Source organism: Tachypleus tridentatus, chromosome 12, assembly GCF_004210375.1.
Source record: "Tachypleus tridentatus isolate NWPU-2018 chromosome 12, ASM421037v1, whole genome shotgun sequence".
In the NCBI taxonomy this organism is placed as follows: domain Eukaryota; kingdom Metazoa; phylum Arthropoda; class Merostomata; order Xiphosura; family Limulidae; genus Tachypleus; species Tachypleus tridentatus.
This window is the reverse complement of record NC_134836.1, coordinates 103370131-103389299: the sequence shown is the minus strand read 5'-3', so window position 1 is coordinate 103389299 and position 19169 is coordinate 103370131. Positions and strand designations below refer to the sequence as shown.

General features: G+C 30.1%; 1 protein-coding gene across 1 annotated transcript in view; it reads right to left on the bottom strand.

The window, feature by feature from the left end:
* Positions 1–19169, bottom strand: part of LOC143235707 (integrin alpha-PS1-like) — a 144092-nt gene that overhangs the window by 45721 nt on the left and 79202 nt on the right. The window contains exons 3-9 of the mRNA XM_076473919.1: positions 14663–14742; positions 13155–13331; positions 11310–11460; positions 10099–10309; positions 3318–3402; positions 1014–1116; positions 118–212 (exon numbers count right to left, since the gene is read on the bottom strand). Of these exons, the coding sequence (XP_076330034.1) occupies positions 118–212; positions 1014–1116; positions 3318–3402; positions 10099–10309; positions 11310–11460; positions 13155–13331; positions 14663–14742 (902 nt within the window). The remainder of the gene's footprint in view (positions 1–117; positions 213–1013; positions 1117–3317; positions 3403–10098; positions 10310–11309; positions 11461–13154; positions 13332–14662; positions 14743–19169) is intronic.

Genomic DNA, 19169 nt, shown 5'->3' with positions numbered 1-19169 from the left:
AAACTATGGAAACACGCTTAGCTTCAATATTTTTTATTTCCTACACAGGAATAAACACCTTAGCTTTTCCTGAATGGGCATAATAATATTTTACTCATTTACAAACAGTATGTTTACCTGAGCTGCTTCTGTACTAAGACCTTCTGCAGATCCTAAGTAAATGTAAACTGCACCAATGCCACTTTCTTCATAGGGTGCACCAACTGCTAGATCTAGATGTGAAACAAAATCACAGACACTCTCCTGTGCACTAACAACACAAAATGAAACTTTATATTTTTCACATGTACCTTTTGCTCACAAATATTAACATTCATTCTTATCTCAAAAAAATTAAAATTCACATTAAAATTTCATATAATCTGTATGAATGATTTGAGCTTATTTCAGTTAGTCTTAATATAAGTTTAATTATGAATACTTATAGAAAAAAAAACAAGCATTTGGGTAACTTTATAATAGTTTTTTACAGAATTTTAAGACTAAAAATAATAAATCAATTTAATATCAAATTCCTTTTCATTTTACAATTAAAAAAAAAGTGAAAAACACTACGAGTATTGTACATCACTTGATTCGCCTGCCAGTATCAAAAATGAAGTTTTACAACTTTCACAGCAAAATAAACAGAATACAAGTCATTACTTTTCTTAGATGCTTTTTCTGACTATACTTCAAGTGGTTATTTTCCTACATGAAGAAGTTACATCATACAATAATTCCAATACAGATGATATTTTATATCTGGACTGTTTTACAATTGACAAACTATTCTACCATAAGAAATAACATCTCTATATTTATAATTATCAAATCATGGGATTGAAACTTCTTTAATTCATTTTAAGTTCAAGGATTACTTTAAGAGTGTAAATATTTGCACAACAAATTCCTATCAAGGCACACATTCCCTTAAAAGTAAATTTTGGTTATAATTATTAATTAAGTTGCTTGTTATTTATGCATACACTGTTAAGTAACAAAAACAAACTTTTCAATTTTCCTTAACTTACCACTGTATCCATCTCTATTTAAATCTCCTGCATTTGATAAAGTCAAGCCAAATGCAGATTGTGGTTTTCCAGTCATCTTTACTCTTTCTGACTCCTTAAAATTCTAGAGAATTGATTAATTTATTAAACAGGTTTATTTTCAGTCAATTTCAAAGAAAATTCAGAATTATAGTCACATTTATTGGTGAAGTGAGCATGACTGAACAAGAAAAGGTTTACAAGTATTGCAGAGTTAAGTCTACCTGATATAAAAACAGTAAAATATAAATCTATAATAAAGAGTTAAACACAAAAGATTAAAAAATAAAATTAATTATTATTATTCTAATGTTAGTATTATTAGTAATAAAGTGTATGAATTTATGTTTGAAGTTGAAATGAAAGATTATTATTTTAATAAGAATAAATGAAATTTTGTTGGATTTAAAACAACATGAAAGACATGGATTATTTTGAAATGTCAGTTTATATGTTATATAATAGCAATATACTTTTTAAAATAAGAGGATGGAGTGGTTCTTTGCATAAGAGATAAGTTGCAGCCTCTTCTGACTGAAAACATAAAATAGTCAAGATATTGCATCTAAGAAGCTGTTAAATATAATGAAAAACAGTATCCTAATGTAGAATAAATACAAACAGTCTCTTTAGTAGATTGAGGAATAGATACATTCATTAATAATGTCATTTAACTATGTAATTACTAATTTCTTCAAAAGAAATGTATTGATTTAGTAAAAAGTATAAGGTATGTATTAAACTTATTTCATAACAAGAACATAAAGATTAAAAAATGGTTGAAATCTCTCTGTATAATTTAATATTTGTGTAGGATATGAACATAATAGCTTTTATGCTGTGTAACCTTGAAAGACTAACTTCCTTATTCAGTATCTTCTTGCACGATAAGTTTTCCTTTTCTGATTACACACTTTAGAAATATAAAGACACACACACACAGTAAAGTTTACACGTATTCACAGAAATTAATCCTTACTGTTATGTTTTACATATGATTGCTACTGTTTGTGTTAATGCACTTTTATGCATAAATGTACAAATTCTTAATATCAGGTTATGACAAAATTGCATTTTAATGCATCTCTTATGTGCAAAATAAAATTAGTTTCACATTTCTCTTCCAATCCTATTCACCTTCATATACTTTTCAATAAAACAAAGATCTTTTGTCAACATTTTGCTTTAAACTGTAATGTCCATACTATTTCCTGTGGTAGTGCAGGTGAAAATGCTCTATCCAGTTTAAGTTATTATGCAGTTAGCTTACTTGTACATGGAAACATTTATCTGCAAAATCATGTATTACCAGATGAAGAAGATAAAACAGAATGATGCAGAAAATGTTCAAAGTTACTACAGTTAATAAGTGACAAGTGAGAACATTAAAAATTCTGATGTTTTCATGTTTAATGTGAAAACATAAGGGGGCTCCATGTTTTTCCTGGTGTCCCTGTTTTTCCCAAATGGTTGGGTCAACAGGACTCAGAACATTCAAGTGCTAACACAAACTCTGATAACAAACATCACATATCAACAGTTCTACTTACACACACACACACACACACACACACATGTTCTGATTCTTTACCAGTAAAAACTAGTACTAATCTACTGAATTTTAGAACAACTTTCCAGTGAACATAATCAGAAGTTCACTGAATTTTAAAACAATGTTCCAGAGACAAATGATCATGCATTCACTGAATTTTAAAACAATGTTCCAGAGACACATGATCGTACATTCACTGAATTTTAAAACAACATTCCAGAGACACATGATCATGCATTCACTGAATTTTAAAACAACGTTCCAGAGACACATGATCGTACATTCACTGAATTTTAAAACAACGTTCCAGAGACACATGATCGTACATTCACTGAATTTTAAACCAACGTTCCAGAGACACATGATCGTACATTCACTGAATTTTAAACCAACGTTCCAGAGACACATGATCGTACATTCACTGAATTTTAAAACAACGTTCCAGAGACACATGATCGTACATTCACTGAATTTTAAAAACAACGTTCCAGAGACACATGATCATGCACATTCACTGAATTTTAAAACAACGTTCCAGAGACACATGATCGTACATTCACTGAATTTTAAAACAACGTTCCAGAGACACATGATCGTACATTCACTGAATTTTAAAACAACGTTCCAGAGACACATGATCGCACATTCACTGAATTTTAAAACAACGTTCCAGAGACACATGATCGTACATTCACTGAATTTTAAAACAATGTTCCAGAGACACATGATCGTACATACTCGGAGTTTATGTAAGCATACACAGCTCCTCCTCCTTTTTCAGTAAAGTGAAACGGAGCTCCAACAGCAAGATCCAAAGCCCTATTGGAATAATACACACATTTCAGATTTCATAATTAGAAACCATATACAAAAATATGTTTGAAAGAAAAATATAGATAGATCGTAGAATTCAATGCTTAGTGAAAAATATTATAAAGTTATTTTTTTTATCTTAGTTTAGTTCTGTTGATAATATAATTTTCCACATGATTAAAAGCAGCTGCATTTAGTGATGTCTAAATATACACTAAATGATAGGCACAAAATATCCATAAAAGAATAACATGTACACATGAACACAACAAAACCTTGTTATAAATTATGTATAAATGTTCAGTTCAAGTATTCTAAAAAATTGGATCAATTCTTTTAGAAGACTTTCTGATATTATTATAGAAAGTTAAACTTTACATAACATTATGGTTGGCATTTTTCAATTTCATAGTACTAATACAACTAGCAATGTTAAATTTATTATATGCAGAAGTACATAATATATTACTATAATGGACATAGTATGCATGTCAGTATCTATGTATGTAACAAAAATTCTTATGCTACCTGTTTAATGGCACCACAAACAAAATTCCATAAAAAAAAATTCACATTCTGGACATTCAGTATTCAAATAATTAGAAAAATAACTGTGATATGTGCAACAACCATTTGTTTTTATCACAGAACATGTTTTTAAATAAAAGTACTCTCCTCATAAAAATTACACAACTTTCATTAGGATGACATTAGGGTTTGATTATATCTTTATTGATGTAATTTTTTATTTTAGTTCTGAGAAATTGGAGTTGTTAAAAAAACTATTATTTTTTTCAATAAACAGTACCAACTTTAATATATAAAAAATTTACAATTTACATCAGGAACATTTATAAAAATTTTGAGCTCTGTACATTGAATTGTTTTGATGTGATGGGTTACATATTTGAACATTTTTACTGTGCAATACTTCCTAGGAAGAAATATTTTTTTCAGAAAATGTTCACTTTTTCTAAATTTTTATCAATGAGGTATGAATGCTACAGTTAGTAATTACTAGTTACTATAATCAGGGCTGTATATGTTATAGTAGTGAAATAAGCAATGTTAAAATGATTAGCACTTTGGTATGCATATATTACCCTACCGTGAAATAAGCAATGTTAAAATGATTAGCACTTTGGTATGCATATATTACCCTACCGTGAAATAAGCAATGTTAAAATGATTAGCACTTTGGTATGCATATATTACCCTACCACTCTTTATAAGTATATTTAGCACAGAAACAAAATTTAGTTTACAGCTCTCTATTAATCCACATTAGTTCATGCACTAATTAAGACCTAGGTGTTACTCTCTGGGATAAACTGGTCAAACATATCAGTTTTCTCATCATCTGGTGTGTCAAGTGCTTTACAATTATCACATTTAGCAGACACACACTTTAATTTTGGTCATCCCATTTCTTTGACTGGTCAATAGAGAAAGAATATGGGCTGGGAGGTCATTTTTTGCATTTTCAGACTGACCTCCTTTCAACCCTGTAAGGGATAGGATACAGTGAATTCTTGTCTCTGCTTTTCCCTAATATTACCCTATGAACTCCTAATATTCCATAATTCCAATTCCAGTTCCACAAGTTTTATTTTCCAGTGCAGTTTGTTTACTTCAGTATTTCCTTCAGTTTCACTAGTTTCATTTACTTTCAACAATATCATACCTACAGGTTCTATTATAGTCATTTGTCTGCTTTCATGAATCAAGTGTTTTTGTTTTTGTTTCATATCAGATCTCATCTGTTTTCATTCAGTATTCCTGCCTTGTGGTGGTAGTCAGGTAACTGTGTATTCTATTTAATCTGAACCTTATAATACAACAATATTATTATATTTTACATTTGAGTAACGTTAATAAATGAATAAAATCTGGAATGTCTTATGGTAAGTAATAGTATATTTTTGAAAACACTGTCTGGATAGTTATTACAAATAACTGTGATGGGTATTATTACAGTTAAAACTATTCATTAACACTATTTGACCTAAAGATAAATTTAACTTAATACTATTTGTAATAATAATTACACCAGCATTTCCCAAACTTTTCCAACCAGGTACTGGCTTATTCTTGTCATTTTTCATGGAGCCCAGCCTCCTCAAATACTTAATTAGATAAACCACTAAGACATGGCTAAGTCTTAACATTAAGTTGGAAGAAATAGTTCTATTAATACATTATCGATTACAAAATATACAGGTGTTTTATGGTACTACTGTGTAAAAAGAAATACAAGAAATTGTACTTCATTGTTATTTAATCTTTACATTAACTGTAATTTATTAATGCTCTTTTAAGAAATAAATTACCTAATGAGAAGGATGATGCTTTTTTTTCATCAAAGAGCAACTTCAACTCAGGAGGGAAAAGAGTCAGTTTGATCCTCAAATCTGACTCAACATCTAATGTGTTCCTGTACTTGTTTTTTAAGAAAACCAACAATGAAAAGTCTTATTTGCATTTATAAGTCATGACAAAGGGCATAAGAAATCTCAATTCTTATTCTGATAAATTTGAATACTCAGCACAATAGCTCAGCTCCAACTTAATTAACAAGACTTCACTAAAACAGTCTTTTAGTGCAGTGTCACAGGACAGTTCAATAATAGAATCAATTTCTAATTCACCAAGTTGTAATTCTTCCTCATTTTCCATATCAATAGTAAAAGGGTTCCAGATACACATTTTACTACTGTCAATTGGAGAAAAATATTCCTTCAAGCATGATTTTAGCCCCATAAGATGCTCTTTGATTGACAAGGAAAATTCATCTGGAATATTACCTTCTTGAGCTTGGTTTTGTAATTCTTTAAAGTAGAGAAAGGCTTATAATTTCTCTTCTCAACTTGATGTACCCACAAGTTAATTTTTTTATAGCTCTTTTATATTTTCCTAGACTTTAAATCTATTTATGTTTGCACCTTAAACTTAGATTTAAACCATTTAAGAAGCCAAAAATGTCACAAAAATAGGCCACCTTAATTAACCTATGCAAATTATGAAACCAGTCTTTAAATTCAAATATTGCATCTTTTGCTGATGGGAGATATTGCTCCAAAAACAAAATAACTTCATTATTCATTTTGATGAGTATTTTTAAGATATTTCCTTTTGATAACCACTGAACTTCACAGTGTAATAGGAGATGCTCGTGTTCACTTCCTAATTCTTCATGCAAAGCAGTAAAGATTCTGCAATTCAATGAAGTAGATTTTATATAGTTTAAGAATTTAACACATTCTTACATAGTTAAATTCATAAGTAAGGAGATTTTCTTCACAGCTAATGCCTCTCTGTGAATGCTACTCATGCCATTACTTGAATATTTTGGAAAACTACTGTTTGGGAACCTGCTATTGATGAGCAAACACCATTGATACTCAATCCAACATATTTTTTCCTTTAAATATTACTCTAAATTATAAAATTATTGATTAAATTAAAAATTTCATCAGCCATTGTTCTTGTTGGAAGTTGTTTACAAAACAATAAATCTTCACAAATTGTGTCCTTATAATCATATCTTACTAAGCACATTAAATTTGTTTGTTTGTTTTTTGAATTTCGCACAAAGCTACTTGAGGGCAGGCAGCTAGTCATCACCACCCACTGCCAACTCTTGGGCTACTCTTTTACCAACGAATAGTGGGATTGACCATCATATTATAACGCCCCCATGGCTGAAAGGGCAAGCATGTTTGGCGCAACAGGGATGCGAACCCGCGACCCTCAGATTACGAGTCACACGCCTTAACACACTTGGCCATGCCGGGCCACCTAAGCACATTAAATTGGCATTATATGCTATGTCACTTGTAATGAAATAAATTGACTACAGACAGTGAACTCAAGGTATGAGAATTTCTTTGTTATTTTTTGCCATATCCACAATTCTACCTTCACTGTATTATTGGATAGCGACAGTAAATTCGACTGATTTTCTTGTTTTTTTATAAACAGAAGATGTAATTATTTTTTTCTGCAGAAAGTATTAACATTACACCATTGGTATACAGATAATTTGTCTTGGCTATTATTTTTGAAATTTCATGTGAGGACATAACCAAGTTTTTATTGTAAGATCTCACAGTAAAAATGTGTGAAATTATTTGTTTGGAAAAACTATTTCCCTTTTGAAAAAAATCTATCGACTTACTCAAGTATTTCAGATGTCTGATATCCAAGTGGAATTTCAGTTTTGATGGTTTCATGCTCTCATTTGATAATATTGAACAACAAGGAACACATAGTGGCAAGTCATTATTGCTACCACAACTTATAAAACAATACTTCAAGTTTTCATCCTAATACTGTTGAGTCCAATGGGTCTTTGTTTTCTTTTCTTTGCTACCAAGCTGCATACCAATTAAACATTTATGATTAGAAATATTATTTTCACTAACTTCAGTTTCACTTGAACATGGCTACATTTGGGTTTTTTTTGTGTGGTGCATGTTTCTTCAGCCATGTATCCATATTGGAGAGGGATTTTCGTAAAATGAACAACAAAAAATTTTCAGTTGGTACACACTATGTCACAAAAAATTCTCTCTCTTCTTGGAACAAACTGATGCTTCTAGCACTAGTCACCAGAAACTTCTCTGCATGTCTGCTGCCACCTGATGCTACCAGACATAAGACTCAGGTCTTGCATGCCTGTCAATTTCCATTAACAGAGTAAGAAAATATAACACACTTGGAATAAGATTCCTAAAACTTTGAACCAGTTAACTTGAATGAACAAATGGTCCTTTTATGCAAGACAAAATCCCTTCTTTGTTCTCACCTGCATGCAGAGAAAAATTGGCTTGCACTCAGCAGGGGGACATGTCTAGCTAACATGTGATTTATATTTATGACATTTAACAAGAATCTCAAAATTATCAACATTGTAAAACATGATCTTAGGCTCTCTAAATTGCACTAAGTGAGAACACTACAATTCCTAATGGACTGAATGTATAAATGCAATCATAAACTTGTGAATTCTATAGTTTTGTAACCTTAAGTACAAACTTTCACTTTTCCTTCCTTAGCTTAGTTGAAATATTGAGAAACCCAAGTTAGGTGAAATTAAAATTTAAATTATAATGTATTTGAAAATATTAATTTTATTAGAATATATTTATATCAACTGATTTAATTACATTTTTCTTTAATATACAACAAGGGCTTGGAGAAAGTTAAAAAATGGTTGTTGGTAGAGAATGGGTTAAAATTATTATTTTTTAGTTTTCTGCAGACTAGTATTTGTTTTTCAGATTGGTACGAGGTTGCAGATCATACTTTGGGAAATGGTGAATTATACTAAGGCCAGTATTGTCCACCTGAACTATATTAATTTTGCTTAAACTGTTCACTTAATTTTTTTCCCAGAATCACTTGCAATGGTGAATTATATTTATCTTGAATCCTTAAACTTTTTATAATAAATAATAATGAATTTTATTAGAATTTAGTAATTAAATAACACTCATTTTGGTTTTTAAACACTTGATTTTACACATTAATAAATATTGCTATTTACTGATCATTCACATTGTAGAAATATTATTTTTCATCTACCATTTGCTAGCCCAATTCCAGGTTATGCATAATTCACTTAAATTCTTAATAACAAAGTATTATGTCTATAGAAGTTGAAAAAACTTATATGTTTATAGATTTATTAATGAAACTGGCAAGTTTCTTATCACACTGTCTAGTTTCGTATACAAACTCACAGAAATCTAAAAAGCTCTAAATGATCAAGTCAGTTTAAACTTCTCCCTCCTTCTTAACCCTCTTGTCTCTAGATAATTGTTAAGGTTACTTCCAGGTCTTTGTTTAAACATACATAAACAAACCCTGTTATCAAACATTTCAGCATGTACCTAATGATGCCTTTGCAGGTGAAATCAAGACTGTGAATAAATGTTGTATTTTTTAAACATACAATTGTCTTGTTTCCCCCAATTCATTTCTTTAGAAAGAAATATACCAATACCTTAATTTTATAATGTTTTACAGAAACTTGTAAAATGAAATTATGAAATCGATATATAAGCTTAGAATAATCAATTTAGTTACTTCAAAAATATAAAAAAACAAAATTTTTAATTATTCTAATAAAATTGAATATTAAAATACTTTATGAAAAATAAATGGATAATTAGAGAAATCACAATTTTTTTAATATTGAGATATGAGGTTATAGTAGTCACATACATGAAGTACAAATGGATGGAAAGAAGAAATTTTCTCTTTTATAATTTTATAATGTTCATATAAACAACTTGAAGGAGAAGGTACTTAAAGTTTCCACATTTTCTAAATCTAAAACATTGAGATTTTAGTAAGTAAAATGATGGATATTTTAGATACATTTCTAGATGAAAGCAAACATTGAAACACATATAAACAGACCTTTTTAAAAAAACTTTAAAAAATCACAAGGAATTAAAACGTTTTCCTCAAGGACAGTTTTCTTTGCATAACTGAACAAAAAAACCAATTGATTTAATAAACCTAACTGATGAACAAAAATACTTACCACTTCCTTACAACTTAAATGGTGGATTTGTTTATCTTGAAAAATCTAGAGTTATTATGAAATCAAGAATACACTAATTACCAATTTTGAAAATAAGGAATTTGTACCAAGTAGAAACAATTATACAAACCAGTTTAAAATATTCTTACCCATCTCCATTGATATCTAAAGATGTCAATGCATAACCAAAAGAAGACAAAAACTGTTCCCCATGCAATGTATGTTCAACTGTAAATATTGAGTCTTCACTGTCCTTTAACTTCTTAAAGAACACTACTTGGCCTGTACCATTTGAACGTGGAGCGCCTCCCACAAAACTAACGTGACTTCCAAAGAACTTTCCTCCTGTAACTGACATTCCTAAAGAATAACATGACAGAATATCTAAAAACATATGAATATTTTTGGTTTCACACTACAAAAATTAACAACTAAAAAGCATACAGTTATTTTTCATATTTATATACTCATTACTTTTTGTGAATTGCATGATACCTGGAACAGCCCTCAAAATTCTGAAACCTTTATAGACTGTTATAAATATCAAATTCATGGTTTGCTTGAAGTTGTAATAAATAAATAATAAGTATATTATATAAGATACTACTAAAGGTGTTATGCATAGACAAAGTTCATTTAATAAATTATCTTTTATTAGTTAAACGTTTTTAAAAACATTAGCCCCTTCAGTTCTAGCTAGTCTTTGTAAAGTAACCTTGAAGTTCCATTTATGCCAGATCTATACGCTACTCATATTCATAGAAAATAATAACTGTATCAAAGATTTTTTATTATTATTTAACTTTAACAATTCAGAATGTTAAATTACTTTGATGCATTTTCATATAACAATAAAATGTACTAGGTGACAAAGATATTTACAGATGAGCTGCACTGAAAATATCTTGTCCTGTGATATAATAAAACTCATTAGTTTTTGTAAAATTAATGAGTTTTATTATAATTTATAAAATATGCTGAATTAGTAATTAACTATGATAATTTGCTGCAAATGAATTAATCAGGCATGTTATATATAACACAGCAATAGGACTAACACTATTTAAAGAATTGCTTATCATTCTTACAAACATTTGTGAAAATGGACTAAGAAGACAATTTGTTCTAATCATTTGAGACAAAAATACAAGAAAATAATCACTAACTTCATATGTCTATAACAAATTGATGATACTAAATATACAAGTTAAATAGCTTACTTTATTCAGAATATTATATTTTTGAGATACTATACACATTTCTTTATAAAGATAATGTAATAAAGCCATAAAATTTCAGAATTCAAGGGTTCCTATTAATACCAATCAACACTGCACAGTTTCTACACAAAAGTACCTACCCAGGTAACTGTATTTCCCAACTGGTGAATCATTGTTCAAGGGACCTTTACGCCAAAATGTATCATCCCAAATATCAAATCGAACATTATTCACAAACAAGGTCCCTTTCCATGTGTATGGTCCTGGAGTACCAAATGCTACCTCATTGTTCTTCAGGAAATAAAAGCAGTTTCAGAATGGATTTCCTCTTAAAATATTTTCTTTCAGTGCTCTAATAATATCTATCAGATAATTTATTTAGTTCCAAATAATCACAGTTCAAGCATCCACATCATTTTCCTGATAAAGTCTTACATAACACAATAACTACAAAAAAATCCAAAAACTACAGAATATAAATGTCTTGTACAACTTAGTTATAATTTACCATTTTTACATACATCACCAGAAGACTTCAAAGTGTTTTATAAACACTACATTCAAGGAGTTTTTATTGGCTGATTACAAGTATACCTAAATTTAACAAAAACTGTTGCTGTCAACTTCACTCATTAACTTAAATAAATAAAATATTTTTCATAAATACATATTATACATTCTTGCTCTCATAAAATACCCCAAGTGTTGATTAATATTATTACCTATTATGCAACATGATACTTATGATTACACATCAATGTCTCATTTATCTAAGCCATTTGCAAAGTATTGTAATACATGCAGTCAGAAACCACACAATAAAAACAATTTTATACTTTAATGTCTACTACAGCCAAAACTGAATATATTTTCTTAAATATTTTTTGACTATAATCAACTTCCTTAGATATGGTTTTACATATTAATTGACTCATCTTAACAAGAATGAGAGAAAGATAAAACTAAAGATTTAATTCTAATAATTTATTCCATAAAAAGAGAATTCTACTTGATTAAAGCATGACCTCAACAAAAAATTAGTAAGCCACGTCTTCAAAGATTGGAAATACTTCAACTATTCATAATCGAAGACTCCCTCCACCCAAAATATTTTATTAAATTACCCTGTACTAATTAATAACCACAAAAATCACAGAACTGGGGAATGCTATGGGTATTATTTGATAAGTATCATGTAGAATATTACAACTTCATTTGTTTAGCATTGCTGTTGGCAGTCTTCATCAAAAATGTTATCTTAAAGTTCACTGATTTACTAATGAGGTCAAATTATTCATCTTTCATCCTACTATGTAATACATCTTTGGGTAGATCTTACACACATATGTAGAGTAATTATATTTCCATCTTCATTACCTTTTTATACAAGTCTCAAAACATATCTAATATAATAAAGCTTCCCACATAGTGGTCAATGCATGACACTCAGAATCTACTAAATAAGATACTAAGATACTAAATCCATGAAGTAAGGCAATCAAATATATGAAACTTAATGAACTGAATGGAAGGCAACTGTATGTTGTAGAAACACAAGTGTAGATGATGATGTTTTAAAAGTGTTGAGCCTTTTGTCTTTATGTTAGTGTGTGAAGGGTATATTCAATCTTTATAGAATTCTGGTAAATAAAAACTACACTATACACACACTGATCAAAAAATCGAATGGTGGAAGACTTTCAAAATATTGTTTTCTACATTTGTGTTTCTACAACAAATAGTTACTGTCCATTTAATTAAGTTTCATCATGAATATTCTGCCTAAACAATTTATCAAAGAATACAAATATTTGATGTCAAGAGTTACTATTAAAAACTGAAAAAAATGCATTGCTATAAAATAATTATGTTGAAAATAGTTTAATGAAAAGATAATATGATGAATACACATGAAAAAATAAAATATAAAACAAAGATAAATGGCACATAAGGGCTAAATTTGTACATGTAAATCTTTTACATACCTCCAACACATATACACTAACACCAGTTTGACAGTAACCAAACTCTTCATGACCTTTGTTAAGGAACTGACAAGGTTGCCACTGACGATCATAAGTTAAAGATGATTTAAAGGAGTAGCAAATACCTTCTCCCCAACGATAACCAACACCTTTTATAACATATCGATGAGCACAGGTCTGAAACAAAATTCTGATGGTTACTTTTACATATTGCACAATGTGATTGCAATAATAAAGATCACAGCTGTGGAAGGTGACAAAATAAATTAATGGCTTACTTTCAAGTAAATCAAAATAATTTTACATGTTAAGCTTTTTAGGTTTGTTTGTTTGTTTGTTTGTTTCAAAGAGAGAACTTAATTATATCAAGAAAATTACTTCAAAAGAGTGCTTGTTCCCAAGTGAGCATCTAATTAGGTAGGTAATTTAGTAATTATGGCTTGTAGTATTTTTGAAGATGAGAAATTGCACAGTGTTGCAAAAATTTTTACACTTTTTGCATAAAATTGGCATCTTATTAAAAAGAAACAATTCTATTTCAATAAAACAATTGTCAAACACATTTTCAGTTGAATACAAAGAATAAAAATTTTCAAATGGTGGTTGGAAAATACAAAAGACATACTTATCCGAAAACAAAAATTGTCTGAACACAAAACAAAAAGAGATGATGATTTAATTCATTAAAAAAAAACACTTAGAGCAACTGCCCACAACTGAAACAAGTAATCAAAACAACTTTTTGAATATTTATAAAAATTACAGAAATTTTGGTGGTCAACTTTACTTGATTACTGCATTCAAGTCTTATAATTGTTCATGAAGTATGCATCTTATGCTTTATTAAAGTAATGTCAATTTTTTGCAAAACTCTGTTTTTATGAATAGTAATGCAACATCAAAAGTTAAGTTTGTTTTGAAGTGAGAATCAGTGATCATAGAACTGAGACATTATCCTGGATCAATTAAGCATGCTTATCAGAAACATGTGAAACCAATATATTCACTAGTCTATTTTAATTATATTTCAGGGATTTTATTATTAATAAGTTTTTTTCTCAACTTTCTATGTGCACATTTAATGGCTGATGATCGTAAAAAATTGCATGTCAAGTCAATACTCTGTTATGTTAAAGAGTATTATTAATGGAAATATAGCAAATTTATATATTTTTTATTTATATTTATATATTTTATTTATGAAAATATATAATTTTTTTAAACAAGTGTCTACTGTTTTGAAACATCATATCAATTACACCATCATTAATGATCATATTTCCAAATACCTAAGTGAAATAATATATATTTTATAATTTAAACTGGATGTTTTGGAACACAATAGCCACTTGCAACCATTAAACCATCCCACATTATCCTGCTTTAAACAATTACTGGGATGCAATACCATTACTAAAATCACTCGTGACAATCATTTAGATTACATGCTGTACAAACGTAATTCATAACATAATCTGTAGGAACAACAATTTTGTAGAAATACTTACCACTACATAGCCACCAGGTTTTTGACTTACTACTGTAACACCAAGCCATTGTCCATCTTTATCAACTTCATCAGATGATTCTGAAATTAAGATTAAAATAAGTTAAAGAAAAGGAATGGTTAATTTTCTTAGAGAAACAAAACTCCTTCATGTTACAATTTTAAGACTTGTATGTCTGTTTTTGCATGTTTATATTGATGAGAAAATACAAATATCTCATAAATAACAACATCATATAAGTTTATGAAATGTAATGTTTTTTCAGCAAAATATGAAGTTATTCACCATGTTAATAAAGTTATTCAGACCTTACCAGTATCATACTTAATAATTATTTCTACATGATTTCAAATAAGCTAAAGTACACTCAATGAACTCAAGCAAAAAACACTAATCTAAAATTATAAGAATACATTTTCTGTCCTAGATACAAAGGTTCACCAATGGCAAAAGTTTCTTGAAGCCTTCTCAACTAAGTGATACAGTCATTTTCCATTATCATTTAATGTTGGCACTTGTTAAAATATTTAATCACAAGTTCAAATAAACTAAAACTTCACATTCGTTTAAAGCTAGTACATATAATTTTTATTAAACAATAACTGATTAACATTTTACAGAAAATTGTAACCATTTATATCTAAAGTAATTCCATTATAGCATCAACTAGAAAGAGAATAAATATAATTTTATAGAGGTTTCTGTTGTACTTGACGTTTCTTTTTTCATTATAATACATACTTAAACTTAAACCTCAAATTCATATTGCTTGTAAGAAGCTTTATGAGTAAATTATTTTATAAAGTTTTAGCCTGGTAAGCTGAAGCTTTGTTTATTATTAAATCCATAGAGACAATTTGAATATTTTACATTTAGTATGGAAACAAAAATATCAATTTAGAATAACTTAATAAATTAAAATGCACATTTGAGTACATATATCCAATTATTCTATTAGATTATATAGTATAAAATGTTCAACTTGTTTTAGAACTATAAAAAAAATGTGCTGATATATATATATATATATATATAAATTACTGGCAACCCCCGGTCCTTAAATTTATCGAAGGTCATGACCTTATCGTTAGAGTTCACGATTAAAAACTGGTTTTTCTCGTTCTTTGGTGTAAGAAAACTGATAACTAACCTCTATCTTGAAAACACTGACTATTAATAATAATTATTATTAATGTGGTGCAACATACCATTCTGAAATTTGTTCTAGTAATGCATCCAATATCATGTGCGTCTTTCTGCCGTGGTATTGGTGCCACATGAACTCATCAAGGTAAGACGGCAATAGAGCATCATTGGTTCCTTATATAGATTTTAACTTTGACTAACAATTTTAACAAAAAATATTCAATGTGGTTAGTGTACACTCATGTTACAGGCTCACGATATCAATTGTGCGGTTCACTGTTTCATGAACGTCACAATTTGTTCATGAATAGTTTGTTAGAATGTGTTATTGGTAATTTCACAACATTATTAAATGAGACCTGGATAACCGGAGATTGCCAAATTACTATCAATTTATTCAACTTAACTAAATTTTACACTTGAGAGAAAAATTGTTCCAATTATAAATTTAGTTAAAATCCTAAAATAATTATATATTGTACAGGCCTTCAAACCTGATATGGCCTAGCGCGTAAGGCGTGCGACTCGTAATCCGAGGGTCGCGGGTTCGCGCCCCGTCGCGCTAAACATGCTCGCCCTCCCAGCCGTGGAGGTATATAATGTGCGGTCAATCCCACTTTTCGTTGGTAAAAGAGTAGCCCAAGAGTTGGCGGTGGGTGGTGATGACTAGCTGCCTTCCCTCTAGTCTTACACTGCTAAATTAGGGACGGCTAGCACAGAGAGCCCTCGAGTAGCTTTGTGCGAAATTTCCAAACAAACAATCAACCTGATACTTTTTGACACTTCATTTCATTTTGTGATATTTTACTTTGTACAAGATATATTTTCTGTATGTAACTGAAGAATAAATATGGTATATAATGTATAGAGAATCCAACAACTTACAAAGATCCGTCGTGATAAAAACCTTTACTAACAGTAACACTTCAGGTGGCCATAATTGTGTAAGATACTGATTTCGATGTTGGTTGTACTGTACGCTAAACAGTAAAATACACCAGATAAAATTAACGAGATTAAACTTTGACAAAATCACATAATATGATAACACAGAGTTAAGCTTATTACTATTACATTTTTTAATCGACACTTCGAATAATGGACTAATTTTTCATTACTTTAATTTTAAATATAAATTGTTTGTTTGTTGTGAATTAAGCACAAAGCTATACAATGGGCTATCTGTGCTCTACCCACCACGGGTATCGAAACCCGGTTTTCTCTCTCATTGTGTATATATATATACACACGCGTTTTTGCATGAGCGAAAGGTATATTATACTATTGCATGTACAAATTAATACAACCACAGAAATATTTCACACTCTGAGAAAGCGCGTATGAACTCTGTACAAAATGTACATACAGCAAAATTTGTGGTTGGTTTTGAATTTTACGCAGAGCCACACGAGAGCTATCTGCGTTAGCCGTCCCTAATTTAGCAGTGTAAGACTAGAAGGAAGGCAGATAGTCATCATCACCCACCGTCAACTCTTGGGAAACTATTTTACCAACGAATAGTGGGATTGACCGTAACATTATAACGCCCGACGGCTGAAAGGGTGAGCACGTTTGGTGGAACGGGGATTCGAACCCGCGACCCTCGGATTACGAATCGAACGCACCTGGCCTTGCTGGGCCACTTGAGTATATATCTAAGTGTGTGTTTTCTTATAATAAAGTCTCATGGGGCTATCTGCAGAGCCCACCGATATTACCCTGATTATTACAACGTCAGATAATCGACACTGCGAATAATGGACTCATTTTTCATTACTTTAATTTTAAATATAAATTGTTTGTTTGTTGTGAATTAAGCACAAAGCTATACAATGGGCTATCTCTGCTCTGCCCACCACGGGTATTCGAATCCTAGTTTTCGATCTCTCGTCCTTGTGTGGATATATTATATTCACACACGTTTTTATTCTCTGAGCGAAAGGTATATTATACTATTGCATGTACAAATTAATACAACCACAGAAATATTTCGTACATATCTCTGAGAAAGCGCGTATGACACCAAAAAAGAAATGAACTGTACAAAATGTACATACAGCAAAAGGTTTGTGGTTGGTTTTGAATTTTACGCAGAGCCACACGAGAGCTATCTGCGTTAGCCGTCCCTAATTTAGCAGTGTAAGACTAGAAGGAAGGCAGATAGTCATCATCACCCACCGTCAACTCTTGGGAAACTATTTTACCAACGAATAGTGGGATTTACCATCACATTATAACTCTCCCACGGCTGAAAGGGCAAGCATGTTTGGTGTGACGGGGATTCTAACCCCAGACTCTCAGATTAATAGTGTCAGATGCCTTAACCACCTGGCTATGTCGAGCCAATCCTAAACTGTGAGTGATTAATATAAAATTTATCAAAATTAATCTTTACCAGCTTAATTAGTATTACATGTAATAACAATTGTTGTTCATTTGATTTTACACTATAAACAGTGTCTCAACCATACTGTGTTTGTTGTATTCTAGGGGCCTCATGAATTCCAGTATTAGGTAAATGGCCTCATCAGCATTGAGTACAACAGAGCTATATAATGCACTTGACATATAATTATATATTATCTTTAATTTTCACTCATATTTTTTAGAACTGCTAATGCAGCCTTATCCTGTTGATACTGTGGTTGTTTCCCACGTTCCGGGAACATTGAATGAAACTAACTTACTGGTACACTATTTTTTCTAACGGATGAGTAAAAAATAAATTAAAATAAATAAATAAACGACTGGTGTTAAAATAAATCAATACTATTGTGTTTTTAATACTTTTACTAATTCTGATTTCTAAATGATTGAAATCAAATTACACTTCATCGGCTTAATCTAGCTGATCTATAAAAATATTCGTACAATTTCATAATACATTAAACTTTTTTCATCTCAATCATTACTGTTAGATGAAAAAAAGGCAGTTATTGGGTTGCTTTAATCAAATGGTGGGATTTGATTGCCACTTTCAAAATTCACCCATGTCCACAATGTGCAATGCGCGATATTTCATGTTACTTATTAATATTATTGCATATGTGGTAACGAGGCACAAATCAGGCAACCTCGGATTCATAGTCTGTCACGTTAAGCACTAACAAACATTGATGATTCTCAACTCTGAATAAAATGCACAGCAAAATATGAATTTCCAGCTGTAGTATTTATTTATTCAATACGGTATTCATTTTTTATAAACATTTATCGATAATGTATCTTTCATAGTTAACATTTTCTGGGTGTTTTGAAAAATTGGCACTTCTGTTTTGTAGGAAATAATATTACAAGTTGATTCCTTGTTATTCTTCAAGGTTTTTAATTGGAAAAAATTAGTTCTTCGTGTTTCGCTGAG